The sequence below is a fragment of the Anolis carolinensis genome, chromosome 2, assembly GCF_035594765.1.
Source record: "Anolis carolinensis isolate JA03-04 chromosome 2, rAnoCar3.1.pri, whole genome shotgun sequence".
NCBI classification, from domain to species: domain Eukaryota; kingdom Metazoa; phylum Chordata; class Lepidosauria; order Squamata; family Dactyloidae; genus Anolis; species Anolis carolinensis.
In genome coordinates this window covers 30,623,954-30,643,316 of record NC_085842.1, presented here as the reverse complement: position 1 = coordinate 30,643,316, position 19,363 = coordinate 30,623,954, and the positions used below count along the sequence as shown (strand labels likewise).

Sequence of the window (19,363 nt, the reverse complement as noted above, 5' to 3'; positions counted from 1 at the left end):
TAATTGAGGGGTGTGTTGTTTAAAACTTTCATGGCCAGAATCACTGGGTTGCTGTGAGTTTTCCAGGCTGTATGGCCATATTCCAGAAGCCTTCTCTCCTGACGTTTCTCCCACATCTGTGGCAGGCACTTCAGAGGTTGTGGGGTCTGTTGGAAACTAGGAAAGGGAGGTTTATATATCTGTGGAAGGTCCAGAATGGGAGAAAGAACTCTTGTCTGTTGGAGGCAAGTGTGAATATTGAACTTGGCCAACTTGATTAGCATTTGAATGGCCTTTCAGCTTCAAAGCCTGGCTGCTTCTTGCCTGGGGGAATCCTTTGTTGGGAGGTATAGCTGGCCCTGATTGTTTCCTGTCTGGAATTCCCCTTTTTTCAGAGTGTTGCTCTTTATTTACTGTCCTAATTTTAGTTTTTATTAAACACTGGTAGCCAGATTTTGTTCATTTTCATGGTTTCCTCCTTTCTGTTGAAATTGTCCACATACTTGTGGATTTCAGTGGCTTCTCTGTGTAGTCTGACATAGTGGTTGTTAGGGTGGTCCTGCATTTCTGTGTTCTCAAGTAATCACCTTGATTAGCTTTTCAATGCTAATAAAGGTGATTAATTGCAACATTCACACTTGCCTCAAACAGACAAGATTTCTTTCTCCCTGGGACTTTCCACAGATAAATAAACCTCGCTTGCCTAGTTTCCAACAGACCTCACAACCTCTGAGGATGCTTGCCATAGATGTGGGCAAAACATCAGGAGAGAATGCTTCTGGAACTTGGCCATACAGCCCAGAATACTCACAGCAACCCAATTGAGGGATGGCTGTATATTCATTCTAAGTAGCACAGGCCATGGAATTCACCACTTTTTGAAAGATCATGTTTCTCTATACATAAAATCCCACAACACAGCTGACTAATGTCAAGCAATAAAATAATAGGTGAGTTCTGCAGTGTTTATTCAGGTTCTCTAGATACCTAGGAGCTCAGCCATTAAAACTGGTGCCAGCATTATAAGATCAGTACGGAATCACCGTGGCACAGCATTGTGCATTGTCTCATCTTTCTTTATTACACAAGAATTCATCCAGAGTTCCACCTGAAAGAACCTGGCAAATGTAGCAGGAAGCTAGTATCTATTTCATAATTTCAGGATGGCCGTGAAAGTGTTTAAACACAATATGAAAAATGTGGAGGTGGATAGGCGTGAATTCTGATTCCCAGGATCAGATTGGATTGATGAGATGAGAGTTGTATGTTCATCTCATGTAACATTGCACAAATGAAAATAGGGACACATAAAGCAAAGCAACATCAGAATGTAGAGAAGATGGAAAAATGTATTGAATGAGGAAGAACAGGCCAACTAGGAGAGGCTGCAGCAGTTTGCTTTTGCCCAGGTCTACTGAGATGAGCAAGATTTTGCTCCCTTCATTTCCTACAGCTGAGTTCATTGAGAGCAAACCATTTTGGCACTTTGAATTCAATTTGCAGCATTGGAAGCAAGCTGAGGACAAATGGAGAAGGTGGAATAAAAAAATAGAAACTGAGGCAATATAAAAGGGGCTGAAAAGTGGGATCTGGGAGAATTGAGCAGGATAGTCCCTGTGAAATCAAGACAATCGGAGGGCATACTAATTGGAGGACTTCCGGTTTCTATCCATTCCTTCTTTGGGGGAAAATACTGAGATAAGTTTCCAATATCCTTTTAATTACTGAAACAATTGGGATGGGAATCTGAAATTGCTATAGTAAGTTGTGAGGCAGATGTTTAGACTATTGAGGTGTCAACCACCTCATTCCATACTATGGGGCAAAGAGACCTGCTTTAACACCCAGCAAGGTTTTGTCACAATAGGGCACCCACACATATAATTTGTGGTAACCATAGGGAATGAGGAAGATATGCAATATCACTTTACAACTTGTTACCTGACCAAAAAAAAATTGAACTGGAACTTTTGTGATCCTTCCCATTGCTATGCTGGCTTTGGCTGCTAGGAGTCAAAGTCCAACAGCTGAAAGTTGCCCACCTCTAATATATAGCATCCAGAGCATCCAAACTAGACACATTTAAGGGCAACACAAGACATCTCCTCCACAAGTACCTTTGAAAAAGAACATGGAGAGAACAAGTAAAAGTCCATAAAGCAGACTAAAGTGAAAAAGACCAGGAAAACCTATGTATTGGATTTCTAAAATATTTTGGGAAAGATGTGCCTCTTTTATTTAAAAAAAATATTATATTAAAAGCCTGACCTCCATTTGTCTATCTACCATAAAAACCCAGATATTTTGCTTGAGCAAGTTAACTATCAAGTACGATCTGCTATACTTTGTGTTGAAAGTATTACTTGAGAAATAGGTCAGCCTGGATCACATCAGCAATAACTCTGGAACAGAGAAAAGCAATACATTCCAAAGTTATGGTATGATGCGATCTTTCCAACGAATGACCTTAATAGGGAAAAGTTGACTCAGAATGGCTATATAAAAAAAACTTACACTACATATTACATCAGTGGTGCTTGGCCTTCAACTCCCAGAAATCCTAACAGCTGGTAATCTGGCTGAGATTTCTGGGAGTTGTAAGCCAAACCACCTGGGAACCCACAGGTTGAGAACCACTACATTATGTGATTTTTCCAATGGGTTATTTCACATGAGTAGACTCTGTAAGGATTCCCAGAAATATATAGTTTGTTAAAGTCTAACTGGGGCCCCTGGTGGCACAGTGTGTTAAAGCACTGAGCTGCTGAACTTGTGGACCAAAAGGTGCCAGGTTCAAATCCCAGGAACGGAATGAGCGCCCGCTGTTAGCCTCAGCTCCTGCCAACCTAGCAGTTTGAAAACATGCAAATGTGAGTAGATCAATAGGTACTGCTTCGGCAGGAAGGTAGTGGCGCTCCATACAGTCATGCTGGCCACATGACCTGGAGATGTCTATGGACAACGCCGGCTCTTCGGCTTAGAAATGGAGATGAGCACCAACCCCCAGAGTCGGTCACAACTGGACTTAACGTCAGGGGAAACCTTTACCTTTACCTTAAAGTTTAACTGGAATGTTTTATTTTGTAAATTTATTTGCTTTTATTTTTGAATGTGCAGTATTGGTGGACCCTTAGCTTCTGTGTAATTATAGCATTCTTATTTTTCTGTGGGTTGTAAGGGTGGAGCATTTCCCCATGACATAAATAGATCCAGCTCTCTGGTCATCATTCAACAAGCATCTGGTGGCAGCTGGTGGCATCTATGTCAGAGGATCAGTATCTAGGACCTTATTACACACACACACCCAGGTGGCAAAGCAGTAAGTGCAACAACACTTTCCCATCACACGGGGGAAGCGTTGGCAACCGGGGCAGAAAGGAGCCTTCTCCTGTTAACGAGGAAGTGTCCTGGGCACTTTGAGGAACACTGTGTGATGGGCTGCTTGCCCATCCATCCTTCAACTGGAAAGCAAACATCGTAGAGTGCTTAAATTGGCAGGTGTGATGAAGTCCTTAGTCTGATCATTAAAAGAGCTATCCAAATAATTTAAATCCAACTAAAAACAGCTTCTGAACCTTGGACAATTACTTCATAGTTCACGATAAGACCTGACACAAATGCCATCAGCCATCACTGCTGCTGCTGCTGCTGCTGTTGTTGTTGCAGCAAATTGAAACGTAGCCTTCTGGTAACCAATTGAAACTTTACAATCACATTTCAACATGCTGCAAGATGCACACAAAGAAGTAGGAGAAGCAATAGCCATGATTTGTAATATTTGTTTTTCTGTTACTTCAAATTCACATAGATTCATGGCAATCCTATCATGAGGTTTTCTTGGCAATCCTTTTTAGCGCTTATTTGCCATTCCTTTAATCTGAGAGGGAGTGCCTTGCTCTATGTCTCCCAATGGGTTTCCATGGCTCAAAGGGGGTGCAAATTCTGGTCTCCCCAAAGGCCTATTCCAGCACCATGCAGGCTTAGTGAAAAATAGGACAAAATTACATTGGGCAAATATGAGAGGGAAAAATTACCTTTTCCATTACATAAAATATGTGTTCAATAATCTGCAGTGACAAACTCATCCATCTTATTCTATCTGATAGAATAACTGCTAGAATGTAACTCATCTGTTTTGGGCTTTCTTCCAGCTGAAGATGTCAGAGGAATCATATGGGAGAGGAAAATCCAAAAGTGCATAAACAGGTTGTCGAAGGCTTTCATGGCCGGAATCACAGGGTTGTTGTATGTTTTCCGGGCTATATGGCCATGTTCTAGGAGTATTCTCTCCTGACGTTTCGCCCACATCTATGGCAGGCATCCTCAGAGGTTGTGAGGTGTGCTCTGTGCAGTCATGCCGGCCACATGACTTAAGAGATGTCTATGGACAATGCTGGCTCTTCGGCTTAGAAATGGAGATGATCACCAACCCCCAGAGTCAGACACAACTAGACTTAATGTTAGAGAAAAACCTTTACCTGTACCTATATATGTTGAGAGGAATTGACTGCAGAAAGCCGCCATTGTCTTGCCATCTTATGCTTTCTTCCCCATTTTGGTTCAAAGTTTGCCCACATACAGACACACTAGCTTGCTAATTCTTTAAAATTGCTGCCTAACTAACTAGACATGTTTTTATAATAAATTAATGTAACTGATTAATTAGAAAAATATGAATTAGCCAAGTTCCATGTATCTATTGTATGCTAACTCTAATAATATTGTAGAAAGATACTTGTAAGATGGATCTGAAAACATACTTATTATTTATGGTGGCTATATATAAAAATGCATTTTTTTTCTGGATGTCTGGAAAGTTCCATGGCTGTAGGACATGACCTCATTGAAGCAGATTCTTTGTACCACTTAATCGTTGGAGTTCATTTAGTGACAAACCTGCGCACTCTTCTAGAAGAGGCTCTGGAACTTGTGACTAAGGATCTGGCTTCCTGATTCTTCCATCTTAAGTTACTTCCTTTTAACTCATGAATCCTAATTAAGGATTATTTTTAATTAACCTACTACTGGGCAATCTGCTCAGAGTCCCTCACGTTTAAAAACATTACAAGCACAACAAAATAAACTGGTAATTATGGTTAACAATAGGATCAGAGGGACTAATTAATAGTTGGTTAGGTTTCCATTGCTTTGATCCTCAGCTATGGTCAAGATGAAGATCACAACTTTGTGAAATGAGGCAACAATGTTTGTCTCCTGCCATAAACAACATTGACATTTAGTGACAAACCTGCACACTTCTCTAGAAGAGGCTCTGGCCCAAAGACCTCTTGGCAATAGGAAAAAGGGAAATCTAACCTCAGAATACAATTACTTTTCTAACAAGCACAACATAGGTTGGTGCCTGGAGTAAAGGAGTTAATTTTCCAAGCCAGAGTACAGAGAAAACAAAGCCAGACAAGTTTTTTGGGTTCTCCCCATTCCAGGTAGTAAAGATGTAGCAATAACAAGTGCAATTAAACAGACTAAATTAAACAAATTAAATCAAACAATTACAGTTGCTTCCTTTTAATGATATTTAAAATCTGCTGCCAAGGGCCATTTTCTCAGTCCCCCTAAAGGTAGGGCTGGCCATGTTCCTCTCCACTAATTCATATGAAACAGGATCACTGTGCAGTGGCTTCAATGCCAAGTCATCATAGTCTGGTGGTTATCAACCTATGGGTCTCCAGATGTTTTGGCCTTCAACTCCCAGAAATCCTAACAGCTGGTAAACTGGCTGGGATTTCTGGGAGTTGTAGGCCAAAATACTGGGGGACCCACAGGTTGCGAACCACTGTCATAGACCCAAGCTCAAATTCATGCAGAACTACGGATTCGATTTATAAGAAAAGAGATTCTACACAATTAGGAATAAGCCCTTGACTGTAAGAACTGTTCAACTGTCCAAGAGACTGCCTTAGGGGGTGGACGACTATCCTTCTTTGGAAGCCTTTAGATAGAAGTTGGATGGCTTTTTTGGGAGTCTTCAGTTGCATGTTACTGCATGTCAAGGAATTGGATTAGATCAGTGGTTCTCAACATCCTAATGCTGCAACCCCTTAATACAGTTCATCATGTTGTGGTGACCCTCCAACCATGTAATTATTTTCGTTGCTATTTCATAACTGTCATTTTGCTACTGTTATGAATCGTAATGTAAATATCTGATATGCAGGATGTATTTTCATTCACTGTATCAAATTTGGCACAAATACCCTATAGATATGCCCACATTTGAATACTAGTGGGGTTCAGGGGAGGTTAATTTTGTCATTTGAAAGTTGTAGTTGCTGGGATTTATAGGCAAACTACAATCAAAGAGCATTCTGAACTCCACCAACGATGGAATTGAACCAAGCTTGGCACAAAGAACTCCCATAACCAACAGAAAACACTGGGTTTGATGGGCATTGACCTTGAGTTCTGGAGTTGTAGTTCACCTACATCCAGAGAAGACTGTGGATTCCAGACAATGATGGATGTGGACCAAACTTGGCATGAATGCTCAATATGCCCAAATGTGAACACTGGTGGAGTTTGGGGGAAATAGACCTTGGCATTTGAGAGTTGGAATTGCTGGGATGTATAGTTTAGCTACAATCAAAGAGCCACTTGAACCTCACCAACAATAGAATTGAGCCAAACTTCCCACACTGAACCCCCATGACCAACAGAAAATACTGGAGGGAATTTGGTTTCTAAGACCATCAGAAATATGTGTTTTCAGATAGTGTTTGGCGACCGCTCTGAAACCCCCCTTTCAAATCCCCCCAGGGTTGAGAAATGCTGGACTAGATGATCTTTACAGTCCATTCCAGATCTATTATTCTATGCTGCTGCGGGGCTAAGCTTGGTCAAATCATAGTAATCTCTCTGTCTAGCCTATTTGACAAGGTAAGTCTGCAGGTGAAATCATTTCCTTGAAAAAATAGTTGATGGGACTCAAATGTAATAAAAAAAATAATGTTGTGACATATTCCTGAAAGTTGAGCACACCTAAAGAAACACCTTACCCATAACACTTACCACTGAAGCAGTAAGACAGTGTGCCAAGTTGTACATCTAAAAGGCTCAGCCCATATTCTTGGGTATAGATTTCAGTGAAATCACTGTCTTTGGAGAAAACAGCAGGAAAGCAGAAAGATGAGCCTTGCATATTTTTAAAGCAAATCATTTCAAGTTAAACAAGCTCAAGTGAGTTTCCACAATGCCCCAAAGTACTCTCATAATGTCACAAAAATCACATTCTAAAGTAGTTGATGCACTCAGTTTTCACAGTTGACCAAATGCCGCAAACTGGGCAAGCTATCAAAATTATCGAGAATTCTTCATTGGGGTCAGTGAGTTTTGTTTTGTTTTGGTTTTTTATTTTCAAAAGGAAGGAAGGAGGGAGAGACAAAGGGCCCTTCGACATTGCCATATAATCCAGAATATCAAGGCACTGAACTGGATTATCTGAGTCCACACTGCCATATAATCCAGTTCAAAGCAGATAACCTGGGTTTTATACAGCTGTGTAGAAAGGACCAAAAAAGTCCAAAAATTAGGCCAGATATGTGATCATGAATTCTGCAGTTAAACTCCATTCCAGGATGAAGATTGCAGACTGAATGATTCATTGCTACTTGTGCATTGCTAGTCACACCTAGCACTGAAGTACTTACTGAAATCAAGAACCATGGCCAGTTTCTATTTCTGAAAACATAAAGGCCCACTGCACCTCAGACATACTATATCTCAAGTCTTTAGGTTCTGACAAGCTGAAATGAGACTAGAGGAATGCCTAGAAACCAAGCCTTGTGAGGAATGGCTTTGGGAATTAGGTGTGTTTAATATGGAAAAGAATGAGAGGTGACATGACAGTCATCTTTAAATATCTGAAGGAATGTCATTTAGAAGATTAAGCAAGTTTGTTCCTGCTGCTTCAGAGATTAGAACATGAACCAACTGATTCTAATTAGAAGATACTGTATTGCATCTAAACATCAGGTAGAACGTACTAACTCATTGGTGGAATGGACTGCCTCAAAAGGTGGTGGACTCTCCTTCTTTGGATGACCATTAAACAATGATTGGGTTTCTTTTAGGATGGCTTTAGTTGTGTATTTCTGCATGGCAGTGATTTGGTCTAGGACAGTGGACATTGTGAAGTGGATAACTAGGACCACGGATAAAAAGACCCATGCCCGGCAAGCACAAGCTTAACCAAATGGGCCAGGATAGAGGCACACTCATCAGGTTGAAGACAAACCACAGATGGGATGCAAGTACAAACGGATGCTTCAAAGTGTACAAGCATAAAATATACAGAAAAAGCAAGACATCTTATATGTTGTCAGGGGCTTTCATGGCTGGAATCACTGAGTTGCTGTGAGTTTTCCAGACTGTATGGCCATGTTCCAGAAACATTCTCTCCTGACATTTCGCTCACATCTATGAAAGGTTGTGGAGTCTTGTACAGTTTGACAGCTATTCAAAACTCCTGCTTCCTTTCCTGATTGGCTTAGAGAGGGCCCAGTTGGATCCATGCCCTGATCGCCTGAGAGCACCGCTGATGTTGCTGACTCTAGACAGGGATTCCTTTTTGCGGGAAAATGACAGCCCAGGAATGGCTGGCTGGAAAACCAATCTGCTGGTGCAATGACACCCCCCCCCCCCCCCCGGGGAGGAGACATTATTTGTAAAGACAATGTTTAAAAAATTATAATGAATTTCTGATGAGCTCAACTGTTAGGTTCCATATATGACAAAGATAGGAACTTCTGCAGACAAAGGCGCAAGGCTTCTAAAACAAAAGGTGATGCTGATTGACAATCAAGGGCTGGGCTGTCAATAAAGAGGTTTTACAAATTTACATACTCTGAACTTCTGTTTCTGCGGTCAGCAATTTCTCAGCCTCAAATGGATCATTTAACTAGACAAATAATTCTAGGTTTATCTGAGCTGACACAGGAAACTATTTATACATACATACTTACCCTTAGCTAATAATAATAATAATAATAATAATAATAATAATAATAATAATAATTATTATTATTATTATTATTATTATTATTATTATTATTATTATTTTATTTTTATACCCCTCCCCATCTCACCAATAGGACTTGGGGTGAGTTACATGGGCCAAGCCCAGGCAAAACAGACAATATAAAACACAACAATAACACAAATCAATCAACAATAAAGGAAGTCATAAAACAAATAAAATCATATAAAACAAACATACTTGATAAAATCCTAGGTTGGCTCCTAAAAAGAACTGGGCTAAAAAGAAGGCAGTCCTACTGTTGCCTATAGATTAATATCCAATATGGCTTTTACTTTGCTTATTTAATCTATTGGAACCGCTGTGTTTTAAATGTGTTTTTAACTTTTTTTTACTGTTTACTGTTTTAACTTATTTATTTTGGTTTATTTGTTTCTTTTATTGACTTGTCATTTGTTTTGTATATATTGTTTATTGTGTTTACTTGTGTTGTGAGCTGCTTCGAGTCCTTTTTGGGAAAATGGGACGGGATAGAAATCAATATGATGATGATGATGATGATGATGATGATGATGATGATGATGATGAACAATGGATTTTTTCTGGTTGCCTAGTTGGGAAACAGCCAGAGGGATTTGCCCAACCTTGTTGTTCCCACGGAAATCCCTCAGCAGAGTTATGAAGAAGTGCCTGTCTCTGGGCTATATCTTGTTACATTTTATAAAGAAGCTTATACATTTATATAAAAGAAATAGATACAATACATGGAAAAATACAAGTCACACAGAAAATCAAGGAAAACAAATACAATTTATTAGAAGGTTAGAATGATAATCTCTTGGGGGGGGGGGGGAGCTGCTGCCGGTGTGCTCCCGATCTCTAATGTTTTGAAGTAGCAAAAGTTCAAAAAAGTATTTTAAAAGATAATTTAAAACAATATATTTACTGCAGAACCCTTGGCGAACTATAGATTTGGGAGGGGGGGGGCTCATTGTGGCTCAACAACAGTTGTGACCCCTTCGAACTCTGTATTTTATGATTTTATTATTGTTGAATAAGACACAGAGGTTCCCGAGTCAACACCACAGAAAAAACTCTTTATATAGTGGGCCTTTGGTATTCAGTGGGGTTTGATTCCATGCTTGCCATGTGTATATACCCAAATCAGTGGATGCTTATGGCTCATTATATACAATGGTACAATAAAATTGTGTTCCTTATATAAAATGGCAAAATTAAGATTTTCTTTTGGATTTTTAAAAAATTCAGTTGTTGATGGTTGAATCTGTGGATATAGAATCTGTGGATGTGGATGGCTGATAGATAGTACAGGCAAAGCTGGAGATTTAATTTTAGGTATCAAATGAAGTTATTTTAAAAGCCAGCTGCGGCCAAATTGTGGAGGTTATTTTGTGGTTGAAGGGAGACCTTTTTATGTACTGATCTTTTCGAGATAGTCAAACAAATTATCCCTTCGTAGAAGATTATGTCCTGGGAATGTGGGATTCCCTCCAGAATAGAGTTCATTATGGTTTTCCATTAAGGGAAAAAAGCCCCACAGAATTTAATGCTTTTTTTAAAAAATTACTCTTTAAAGCCTATTGCATTCAAAGAAGTTGGCTGTATGTGCTAATTTAGTTTGAGGCTAATATACTTTAACTAGCTCAATTAGTCAAGGAAACATATTCAGCATATTTAAATGCAATATTCATGAAACAGATTTCCTTGTTGAATAAAGAATGGCATCCCTCACTCCAAAGGAATGTGAACTGTCAAACACCATGTTGGGAATACTGGGAAAGGGGAACTTATGATCCTTGTGGACTCCAACTCCCATGATCTTGCTTATCCCAGCTAAAGGCCTTTAAGTGCTTTCCAGTGTGAGTTAGCCCTATCGTTTGGACTTTCAAGGTTCCTTCAAATCCACATTAAATGGTCAGTTTAGATGTACAGTAGCCTTAGTTTTCTCTTGGTTTCAGCAGATACTCTTTGATTATAACTATGTCTAGCACTAACATATACGTGGTCTGTCCAAAAAGTACTGTAATGAGAATTATTTTTTTGTATAGCACAGAAGGAAAGTGGGGGTTGAGGCAGGAGGAGGCATACAGTTTGACTTTCCTCAGTTGAGTCCACACTTTTGTAGCAGTTGGTACGTTAGCAAAGTGTGTAATAGTGTTTGTGCCTTGTGATGGGCGAAAATGCAGAGAAGTCTGAAGCAACTTCATTCAGCTTGAACAACTGAGAACACTCTGGCTCATGAAAAGACTCTTCTGAATGCTTTGCCGCTCATCCTACAGTCCTGATTTGGCTCCATGTGATTTCTTTCCCAAAGAACAGCTGGACATTTTGGGACAGCTGGACAGATGTCCAGACAGATGCCATGAGGGCTTTGAACAACATCTCAAGTTAAGACTTCCTTCACTGCTATGAGGAGTGGCAGCAATGCTGGAATCACTGTATTCGATCACAAGAAACCTGTTTCATTATTTATGGGACAGACAACATACTGGCAGTCCCCAAGTTATGAACAAGATAGGCTCTGTAGGTCTGCTTTTAAGTTGAATTTGTATGTAAGTCAGAACAGGTACATTTTAAAGTGTTACTCCAGCCAAATGAATATGTAATTTGCATTGTATTGTTTTAAACTTATTTATTGTATATTGCTAATCTGTTTAACTGTTTTAATTGCCCACATTTTAATCCTTTGTATTGTATATTGGCATTGAATTCTGCTGGATTGTGAGCTGTCCTGAGTCCCTTCAGGTGAGAAGGGCAGGATAGAAAATGATGGAAATAAATAAATATTAGTTTTGAAATGCATAGGGAAGGTGTCATGCAGCCAGATCCCAGGGCTGAATTTCCAAGCCCTGAATCTGACTTCATAACATAAACATGCGAGCACCTGGCGGGAGAAGATAAAATGAGTCTGGGAACTCAGGGGTGAAAGTATAAACAATTATAATTGCTGTAGTGTGGGGGGGATAGAAACCTTGGTGGAAATGTGATCCAGAAGGTGGGGTTTGATGATGATATTTGCGTATGATATTACGTTGCATCAGAAGTGATAAAATTAGATGTATGTAAACATTAGGTCATTCTCGACTTTTCCAGAGTCATGTATTCTTCAATAAAGATTGTGTTTGAGAGCAGCTGTCTTTGATCTGCGTTCAGACTGGTCCTTTGAAGTAAGCCTGACATTAAAGTCGAGAATCCCATTTCTCACCCTCCTGCGGAATTCGCAGTGAAGTGATAATGAGCGAGGAAGAAGATCAAAGCCCAAATGAGGCAGAGAGGCCTTTGCAAGGGGCCCGGCCGAAGAGAGAAGAGACGCTGCAAGCCATAGCTTCCTCTACGGGGTACCCCAAGCCGAACGGCGTGACCCAGAGAATTCCCAGGCTCGGAAGAGGCGTCTCTGCAGCTGCAGAAACCAGTTGGGGATCTGGAGGAAGTATGCCGGAGACCGTGGCCCTGCGGTTATCCATCCTGGAAACTAATTTATCCAGGCTGTCGGAAACCGTGGGGAGATTGGTGCCATTATTGGAAGAGAATCTCCAGAAGGAGGCCAGCCGATATGGCGCCGAGAGAGAACCAAGCAAAGAAGGAGATTGGAGCCAGAGGGGCCAGCGGGCGTCAACGCAGAGCCCCGTGGCGGCAAGGGACGAGGGAGATGAGGAATACTGGCAGGAGCTGCAGTTCCGGGACAGCATGGCGCGAGAAGTGGAGCGTCAGCGAGCCCTGGGGACCCTGAGGCCGCCGTCTCCAACAGAGCTCCCAACCCCCCGAATGGGCGTCGGGGTGGAAAGGCCACTGGGGCCAGGGATCGGGTCCAGTGGATTCGCAGACGAAGGCGGAGAGGAGCGGGGGGTCCAGGAAGAAGAGGAGGATGTGCCGTACGACGAGGAAAGGCGAGATGAGGGGGCTACAGCTAGGCCAGTATGCGGATGGGCGGAAGAGCCAACAGCGGCGGCAGACTTCCAGGAGCCGCGCAGAATGACCACCGGAGTGGGGCGCGGCGTGTTCCAAGGAGCCACCCTAGGAAACCTGATGCAACCCTTCCCCATGCCGCCCAGACAATATCAAAGGGCTGCAGAATGGATGCCTAGAAGGGAAGATCTCAAGCTGGAATACGGAGGGGAATCAGAGGAACTGAACTTTTTTCTAATTAGCATTAGAGGATACATGGAAGACAACGCACACACATTTCCCTCCGAAGCAAGCAGGGTTCGAGCCATCGGCAACACACTAAAGCGAGGAGCAGCCAGCTGGTATGTGCAATTGCATGCCAGACGCGACCCATGCCTGAGGTCAGTGCCCCGCTTCCTCGCCGCACTGGAGAACCGGTTCAGAGACCGGCTAGAGCAATTGAGGGCTCGAGACCAGCTGAAAGGAATAAAACAGAGGGACAAAACGGTGCCCGAGTACGCAGAGGAATTCCTCCACCTCGCGGAAAGGGTACCGGAGTGGTCTGAAGTAACCAAAGTGGAACTATTTAAAGAGGGACTACGCCCCGAGGTTTTCAGCTGGGCAGCGCACAGAGACGACCCCGAGACGCTCCAGGGATGGATTCAACTAGCGGGGCGCGTCGAATCTACCCTGGCACAAGTAAAGCGCTTCAGGAGCAGCAGCGGCCAGCAAAGACCGGTGGCGAGAGGTCGAGGAGAAACGAGGAAGCAAGAAAGACCCGGAGGGAGGCCGGGGATTCCCTCCAGAGGAGACGACAACAAACCTAAACCGGGATGCTTTGTATGTGGGAAGACGGGCCACCGAGCAGCGGAATGCTGGGCCCGGAAGGGGGAGCCGCCAAAAGCCCCAAAGCCCAAGCCAGCAACCGGGAGGCGTGCGGAGGAGGAGGTGCAGGCCCCAGAATCTTCGGAAAGATTGGTGAGTCGGGACAAACGCATGATAGTAGTACCAATTTGCCTCTCGGGGCTAGATAATCGGGCCACCTGCAAGGCGTTTGTAGACTGCGGGTGTTCTAGGAACATTATAACCCCAGAATTAGCAGGAGCGCTGAAATGCCAGCAGATGGCACTTGACTCCCCAATTGCATTTTCGCAGCTAGATGGATCAGTCGCTGCTGGGGAAGTATCTACAAAGGAATTACGGGGAGTTCCATGCAAAATAGGCAAATGGGGAGGAAGAATATCCTTTGTGATAGCCCCTATTGCCACATACCATGTAATATTGGGGATACCATGGCTCGAACAAGCAAATCCTGAAGTAGATTGGAGAGGAAAAAGCTTAGCATTTAAAGAACAGCAGATGCAATGGGAGATAAGCAAAATTGCAGAAGAGGAGGACGAGGAAGACGAAGCAGGGGAAATAGACCCACAGCTATTGCCACCTGAATACAGAGACTTTGCGGATGTTTTCAATCAGAAAGAGGCCAGTAAATTGCCTCCCAAAAGAAATATAGAAGTAGGGATTGAAATAACCCCAGGAGCAGACTTACCAAAACCAAAAGTGTATCCCATGTCTGTGCAAGAGAAGGAGGAATTGAGAAAATACATTGATAAAAACCTGGCTCGAGGCTTCATTAAGCCATCTAATTCTCCTCTCGGGGCTCCAGTGTTATTTAGGAGAAAGAAAGACAATTCCCTAAGATTGTGCATTGATTATCGAAATTTAAACGCAATTACCAAGGACAATAAATACCCTATGCCCTTAGTCAAGGATTTAATTACCGTATTGAAGAAAGGGAGCATATTTACTAAACTGGATTTAATTGAAGCGTATCATAAATTAAGGATCAAACCGGAGGATACTTGGAAAACCGCATTTTCCTGCGCATTCGGCCATTTTGAATACGAAATTTTGCCTTTCGGGTTAAAAAATGGAAGCGGCTGCTTTATGCAGCTTATAAATGAAATACTACACCCGTTATTGTACAGAGGGGTGTTCATATTCCTTGATGACATCTTGATCATTTCTGAAGATAAGGAAAAGCACGTAAAATTGGTCCGGGAAGTTTTGCAGAGACTAAGAGAAGCAAAGCTGTACGCAAAACTGTCCAAATGTGAATTTAATAAAACTCAAATTGACTTTCTGGGATATCGGATGTCTCCAGAAGGGTTAGCTATGGATCCAGCTAAAGTAGCAGATGTGAAAGAATGGGGAGTGCCTCAAACAAGGAGGCAATTACAATCATTTCTGGGGTTTGCAAATTTTTACAGACCCTTCATAAAAGGCTTTGCACAAATAACCGCACCCCTTACAGAACTTTTAAAAACAAAAGGGAAAGGGGAGACAGCAAAAGTGAAAGCTCCCGGCGCCAAACTGAGTTGGACGCCAGAATGCCAAAAGGCATTCGAGACCTTAAAAGAATGCTTCACTGAAGGACCCATCCTAAAACACCCTGATATCAGGAGCCCTTTCATAATCCATTGCGATGCCTCAGACTGTGCGTACGGGGCAGTGCTATTGCAAAAGGATCAAAATGGGAACTTAAAACCCTGTGGATATTTGTCACGGAAGTTCAGCGAAACTGAAAAAAGTTGGCCAATATGGGAAAAAGAGGCATTAGCCATATTAAAAGCCTTAGAATGCTGGCGACACTTCCTCGAAGGAAGCGGAATCCCATTCGAAATTTGGTCTGACCATAAGAACCTCCAGTATTTAAAGTCTCCTAGAAAATTGTCCCCCAAACAAATCAGATGGGCGCAATACTTTAGCAGATTCGATTTCCAATTAAAGTTTTTTCAAGGGAAACAGAATGTCTTGGCAGATGCTCTTTCACGCATGCCTCAACACGAAGGCCTAACCACAGCAAAGGAGGGGACAATATTCTCTGACAAACAATGGGGCTTAGCTGTCAGGACAAGAGCACAAACCCAAAAGGAGGACACGGCTTTTGTCGAACTCGGCGGGGAAGATAACTGGGGAAATGAACTAAAACAGTCTTATAAAGGAGATCAATGGATCGCGTCCAACGCAGAAAAGGGGGACCAGAAGGGGGGATTTTGGTTCGTAAACAAGAAACTGTATATCCCAGCAATATTAAGGATTAAGATTCTGCATCGTTTTCACAACAACCAGAGCGCTGGTCATACAGGAATTACCAAAACAACAAAGGCAATAGCAAAACATTGTTGGTGGCCAGGAATGAGGAAGGACATAAAGAATCATGTTGTCCAATGTGATGATTGTGCCAGAAATAAATCGGGAGGAGGGAAGCCTATGGGATTGTTACAGACAGTAGCGGAACCTACCAGGCCTTGGGAATGTGTAGCTATGGACTTTGTGGGAGAACTGCCAGTCAGCAAAGGACATCGTTATATTTGGACAGTATTAGACCTGTTTTCTAAACAGGCCCACTTTATAGCACTGACGAAGCTACCATCGGCTGAGAAACTAGCTGAATTGTACATAAACCATATTTACAAATTACATGGATGTCCAAGTAGAGTAGTCAGTGACAGAGGAGTACAATTCACAGCAAAATTTTGGGAAAAATTCTTGGAAATGCTAGGAGCAGAAAGGAGTTTAAGTTCTGCTTTTCACCCCACGACAAACGGGGCGGTAGAACGTACTCAGCAAACGCTTGGGCAGTTCCTTCGAATGTACTCTAACATGAGACAAAATGACTGGTCTAGGTGGTTGGCGTTTGCGGAACTAGCCTTTAATTCAACTATACATTCAGCAACAAACAAAACCCCCTTTGAAGTAGTTTACGGGTATGAAATACAACCTTTACCCCAATTGCCGAGGTGGACAGAAAATGAAGGAACAGAGGCAGGGAAATGGAAAACGCAAATGATGGAATGTTGGAATCAAGTGACTGCTTCGTTAAAAGAAGCACACAAAAAGTATAAAACGTTCGCAGACAGAAAGAGGGTGGAAGGCGATAAATTAGATAAAGGAGATCTAGTGTGGTTAAGTACCCAAAACATCAAATTGGGGTTACCTTCAAGAAAACTGGGCCCCAAATATATTGGACCATTCAGAATACAGGGTGTTATCAATGAAGTGACTTTCCAATTGGCATTGCCAAAAAGTTTAGGGAAAATACACCCAGTCTTCCATCGCAGCTTGCTGAAAAAATATATGGGGACTTTAGACAAAATGGACCCATAGAGTTATTGTTTGATTTGTTTCAGGACTATGGTGAAAGAAGAACCGAAGAGGAGGACGAAGAAAACGGGGGCGCCATGTCATGCAGCCAGATCCCAGGGCTGAATTTCCAAGCCCTGAATCTGACTTCATAACATAAACATGCGAGCACCTGGCGGGAGAAGATAAAATGAGTCTGGGAACTCAGGGGTGAAAGTATAAACAATTATAATTGCTGTAGTGTGGGGGGGATAGAAACCTTGGTGGAAATGTGATCCAGAAGGTGGGGTTTGATGATGATATTTGCGTATGATATTACGTTGCATCAGAAGTGATAAAATTAGATGTATGTAAACATTAGGTCATTCTCGACTTTTCCAGAGTCATGTATTCTTCAATAAAGATTGTGTTTGAGAGCAGCTGTCTTTGATCTGCGTTCAGACTGGTCCTTTGAAGTAAGCCTGACAGAAGGTTTAACACCATTTTGGAGTTTGTTTTGCTTTTCTGTGCCCCTGTTCAGAAGATTTCACCTCTGTGTTAATTGAATTTTTTAAATTTGGCCAGTTGTGGAAATAAGAATTTGAGATAAAGCTTCAGTGGAGACACCTTTTCCCCATTATAATGCTTCCAGAGTGAATTTCCCTTCCAAAGGATAGATTTCTCTAACTTCTTGTTGTCTTACCCCCATTTGTAACTATGAGTCATTTGTAAGTCGGATGTTTAACTCGGGTATTGCTTGTATAATGAAGAATGGCTCCAGAGTACTTTCTTTCTCCAGATATGTAACCTTCGTTTTTCAGCCAGTAACATGTCTAAAATGTATTTAGAAGTGACAAATCTATTGCGATGGGCAGGGTTTGGATGCGGGTTTCTGGTGGCAAGTGTCTTCAAACAAAGGGCCTTCAATATAATAGCCAAAGTATCCCTGTATCCTCATTTGCCCTTTTACTCTTGGAACTAATCCACACAACTCTCAGGAGTAAAAAGGCCCCATCTACACTGCAATTATAATGCAAATTGAACAAGATAATACGGCAGTGTAGAATCATAGAATCATAAACTCACCGAATTGGAAGAGACCTCATGAGCAATCAGTCTAACCCCATTTTGCCAAGAAGCAGGAAAATCACATCCAAAACACCCCCGACAGATGGCCATCCAGACTCTGTATAAAATCCTCCAAAGAAGGAGCCTCCAACACACTCCCAGGCAGAGAATTCCAATGATGAACAGCTCTCACAGTCAGGAAGTTATTTCTAATGTTCAGGTGGAATCTCCTTTCCTGTAATTTGAAGCCATTGTTCCCTGTCCTAGTCTCCAGGGCAGCAGAAAACAAGCTTGCTCCCTCCTCCCTATGACTTCCCCTCACGTATTCATACATGGCCATCATCATGTCTCCTCTCAGCCTTCTCTTCTGCAGGCTAAACATGCCCAGCTCTTTAAGCTGCTCTTCATAGGATTTGTTCTCCAGATCGTTCATAATTTTAGTCTCCCTCCTCTGGACACATTCCAGCTTGTCAACATCTCCCTTCAATTGCGGTGCCCAGAATTGGACACAATGTGATTACAGGTGTAGTCTGACCAAAGCAGAATAGAGGGGGAGCATGACTTCCCTGGATCTAGACACTAGAAACCTATTTATCCCATTGGTTTTTTTTTAGCTGCCACATCACATTGTTGGCTCATGTTTAACTTGTTGTACATGAGGACTCCAAGATCCTTTTCACATGTACTGCTGTCGAGCCAGGCGTCCCCCATTCTGTATTTATTTATTTATTTATTTATTTATTTACAGTATTTATATTCCGCCCTTCTCACCCCGAAGGGGACTCAGGGAGGATCACATTATACACACATAGGGCAAACATTCAATGCCCATAAACACATCAAACAGAGACCGAGACAGACAGACACAGAGGCAATTTAACCTTCTCCTGAGGGGATGTTCGATTCTGGCCACGGGGGGAGCAGCTGCTTCATCATCCACTCTAAACGGCACTTCCTCATTCCAGGTCATAAATTAGTTAAACTTGCCTCCCCACTTTTATAAGTGGTACCTTATTTCCTACTTGATAGATGCAACTATCTTTCGGGTTGCTAGGTCAGCAACGAGCAGGGGTTATTTTTTATTTTTTATTGACGGTTGCTCACCCCGTCACGGGCTGGCCTCGAACTCATGACCTCATGCTCAGAGTGATTTATTGCAGCTGCTCAACAGCCTGCGCCACAGCATTTCATTTTTTTCTGCCTATAGATTCATACAATCCAGTTCAATAAAGTTCTGTTTGCATTAAATGAGTCTACACTATGCATGGGCAAACTTTGGCCCTCCAGATATTT

General features: G+C 42.2%; 1 protein-coding gene across 1 annotated transcript; it reads left to right on the top strand.

Annotated features, from left to right (window-relative positions):
- The first annotated feature begins 11,802 nt into the window (after positions 1-11,802).
- LOC134295964 (uncharacterized) lies at positions 11,803-17,437 on the top strand. The gene is made up of 2 exons (XM_062969586.1): positions 11,803-13,855; positions 17,071-17,437. Exons 1-2 carry the CDS (start codon positions 12,227-12,229, stop codon positions 17,176-17,178), a joined length of 1,737 nt encoding a protein of 578 aa, XP_062825656.1. The 5' UTR covers positions 11,803-12,226; the 3' UTR covers positions 17,179-17,437.
- Positions 17,438-19,363: the final 1,926 nt, after the last annotated feature.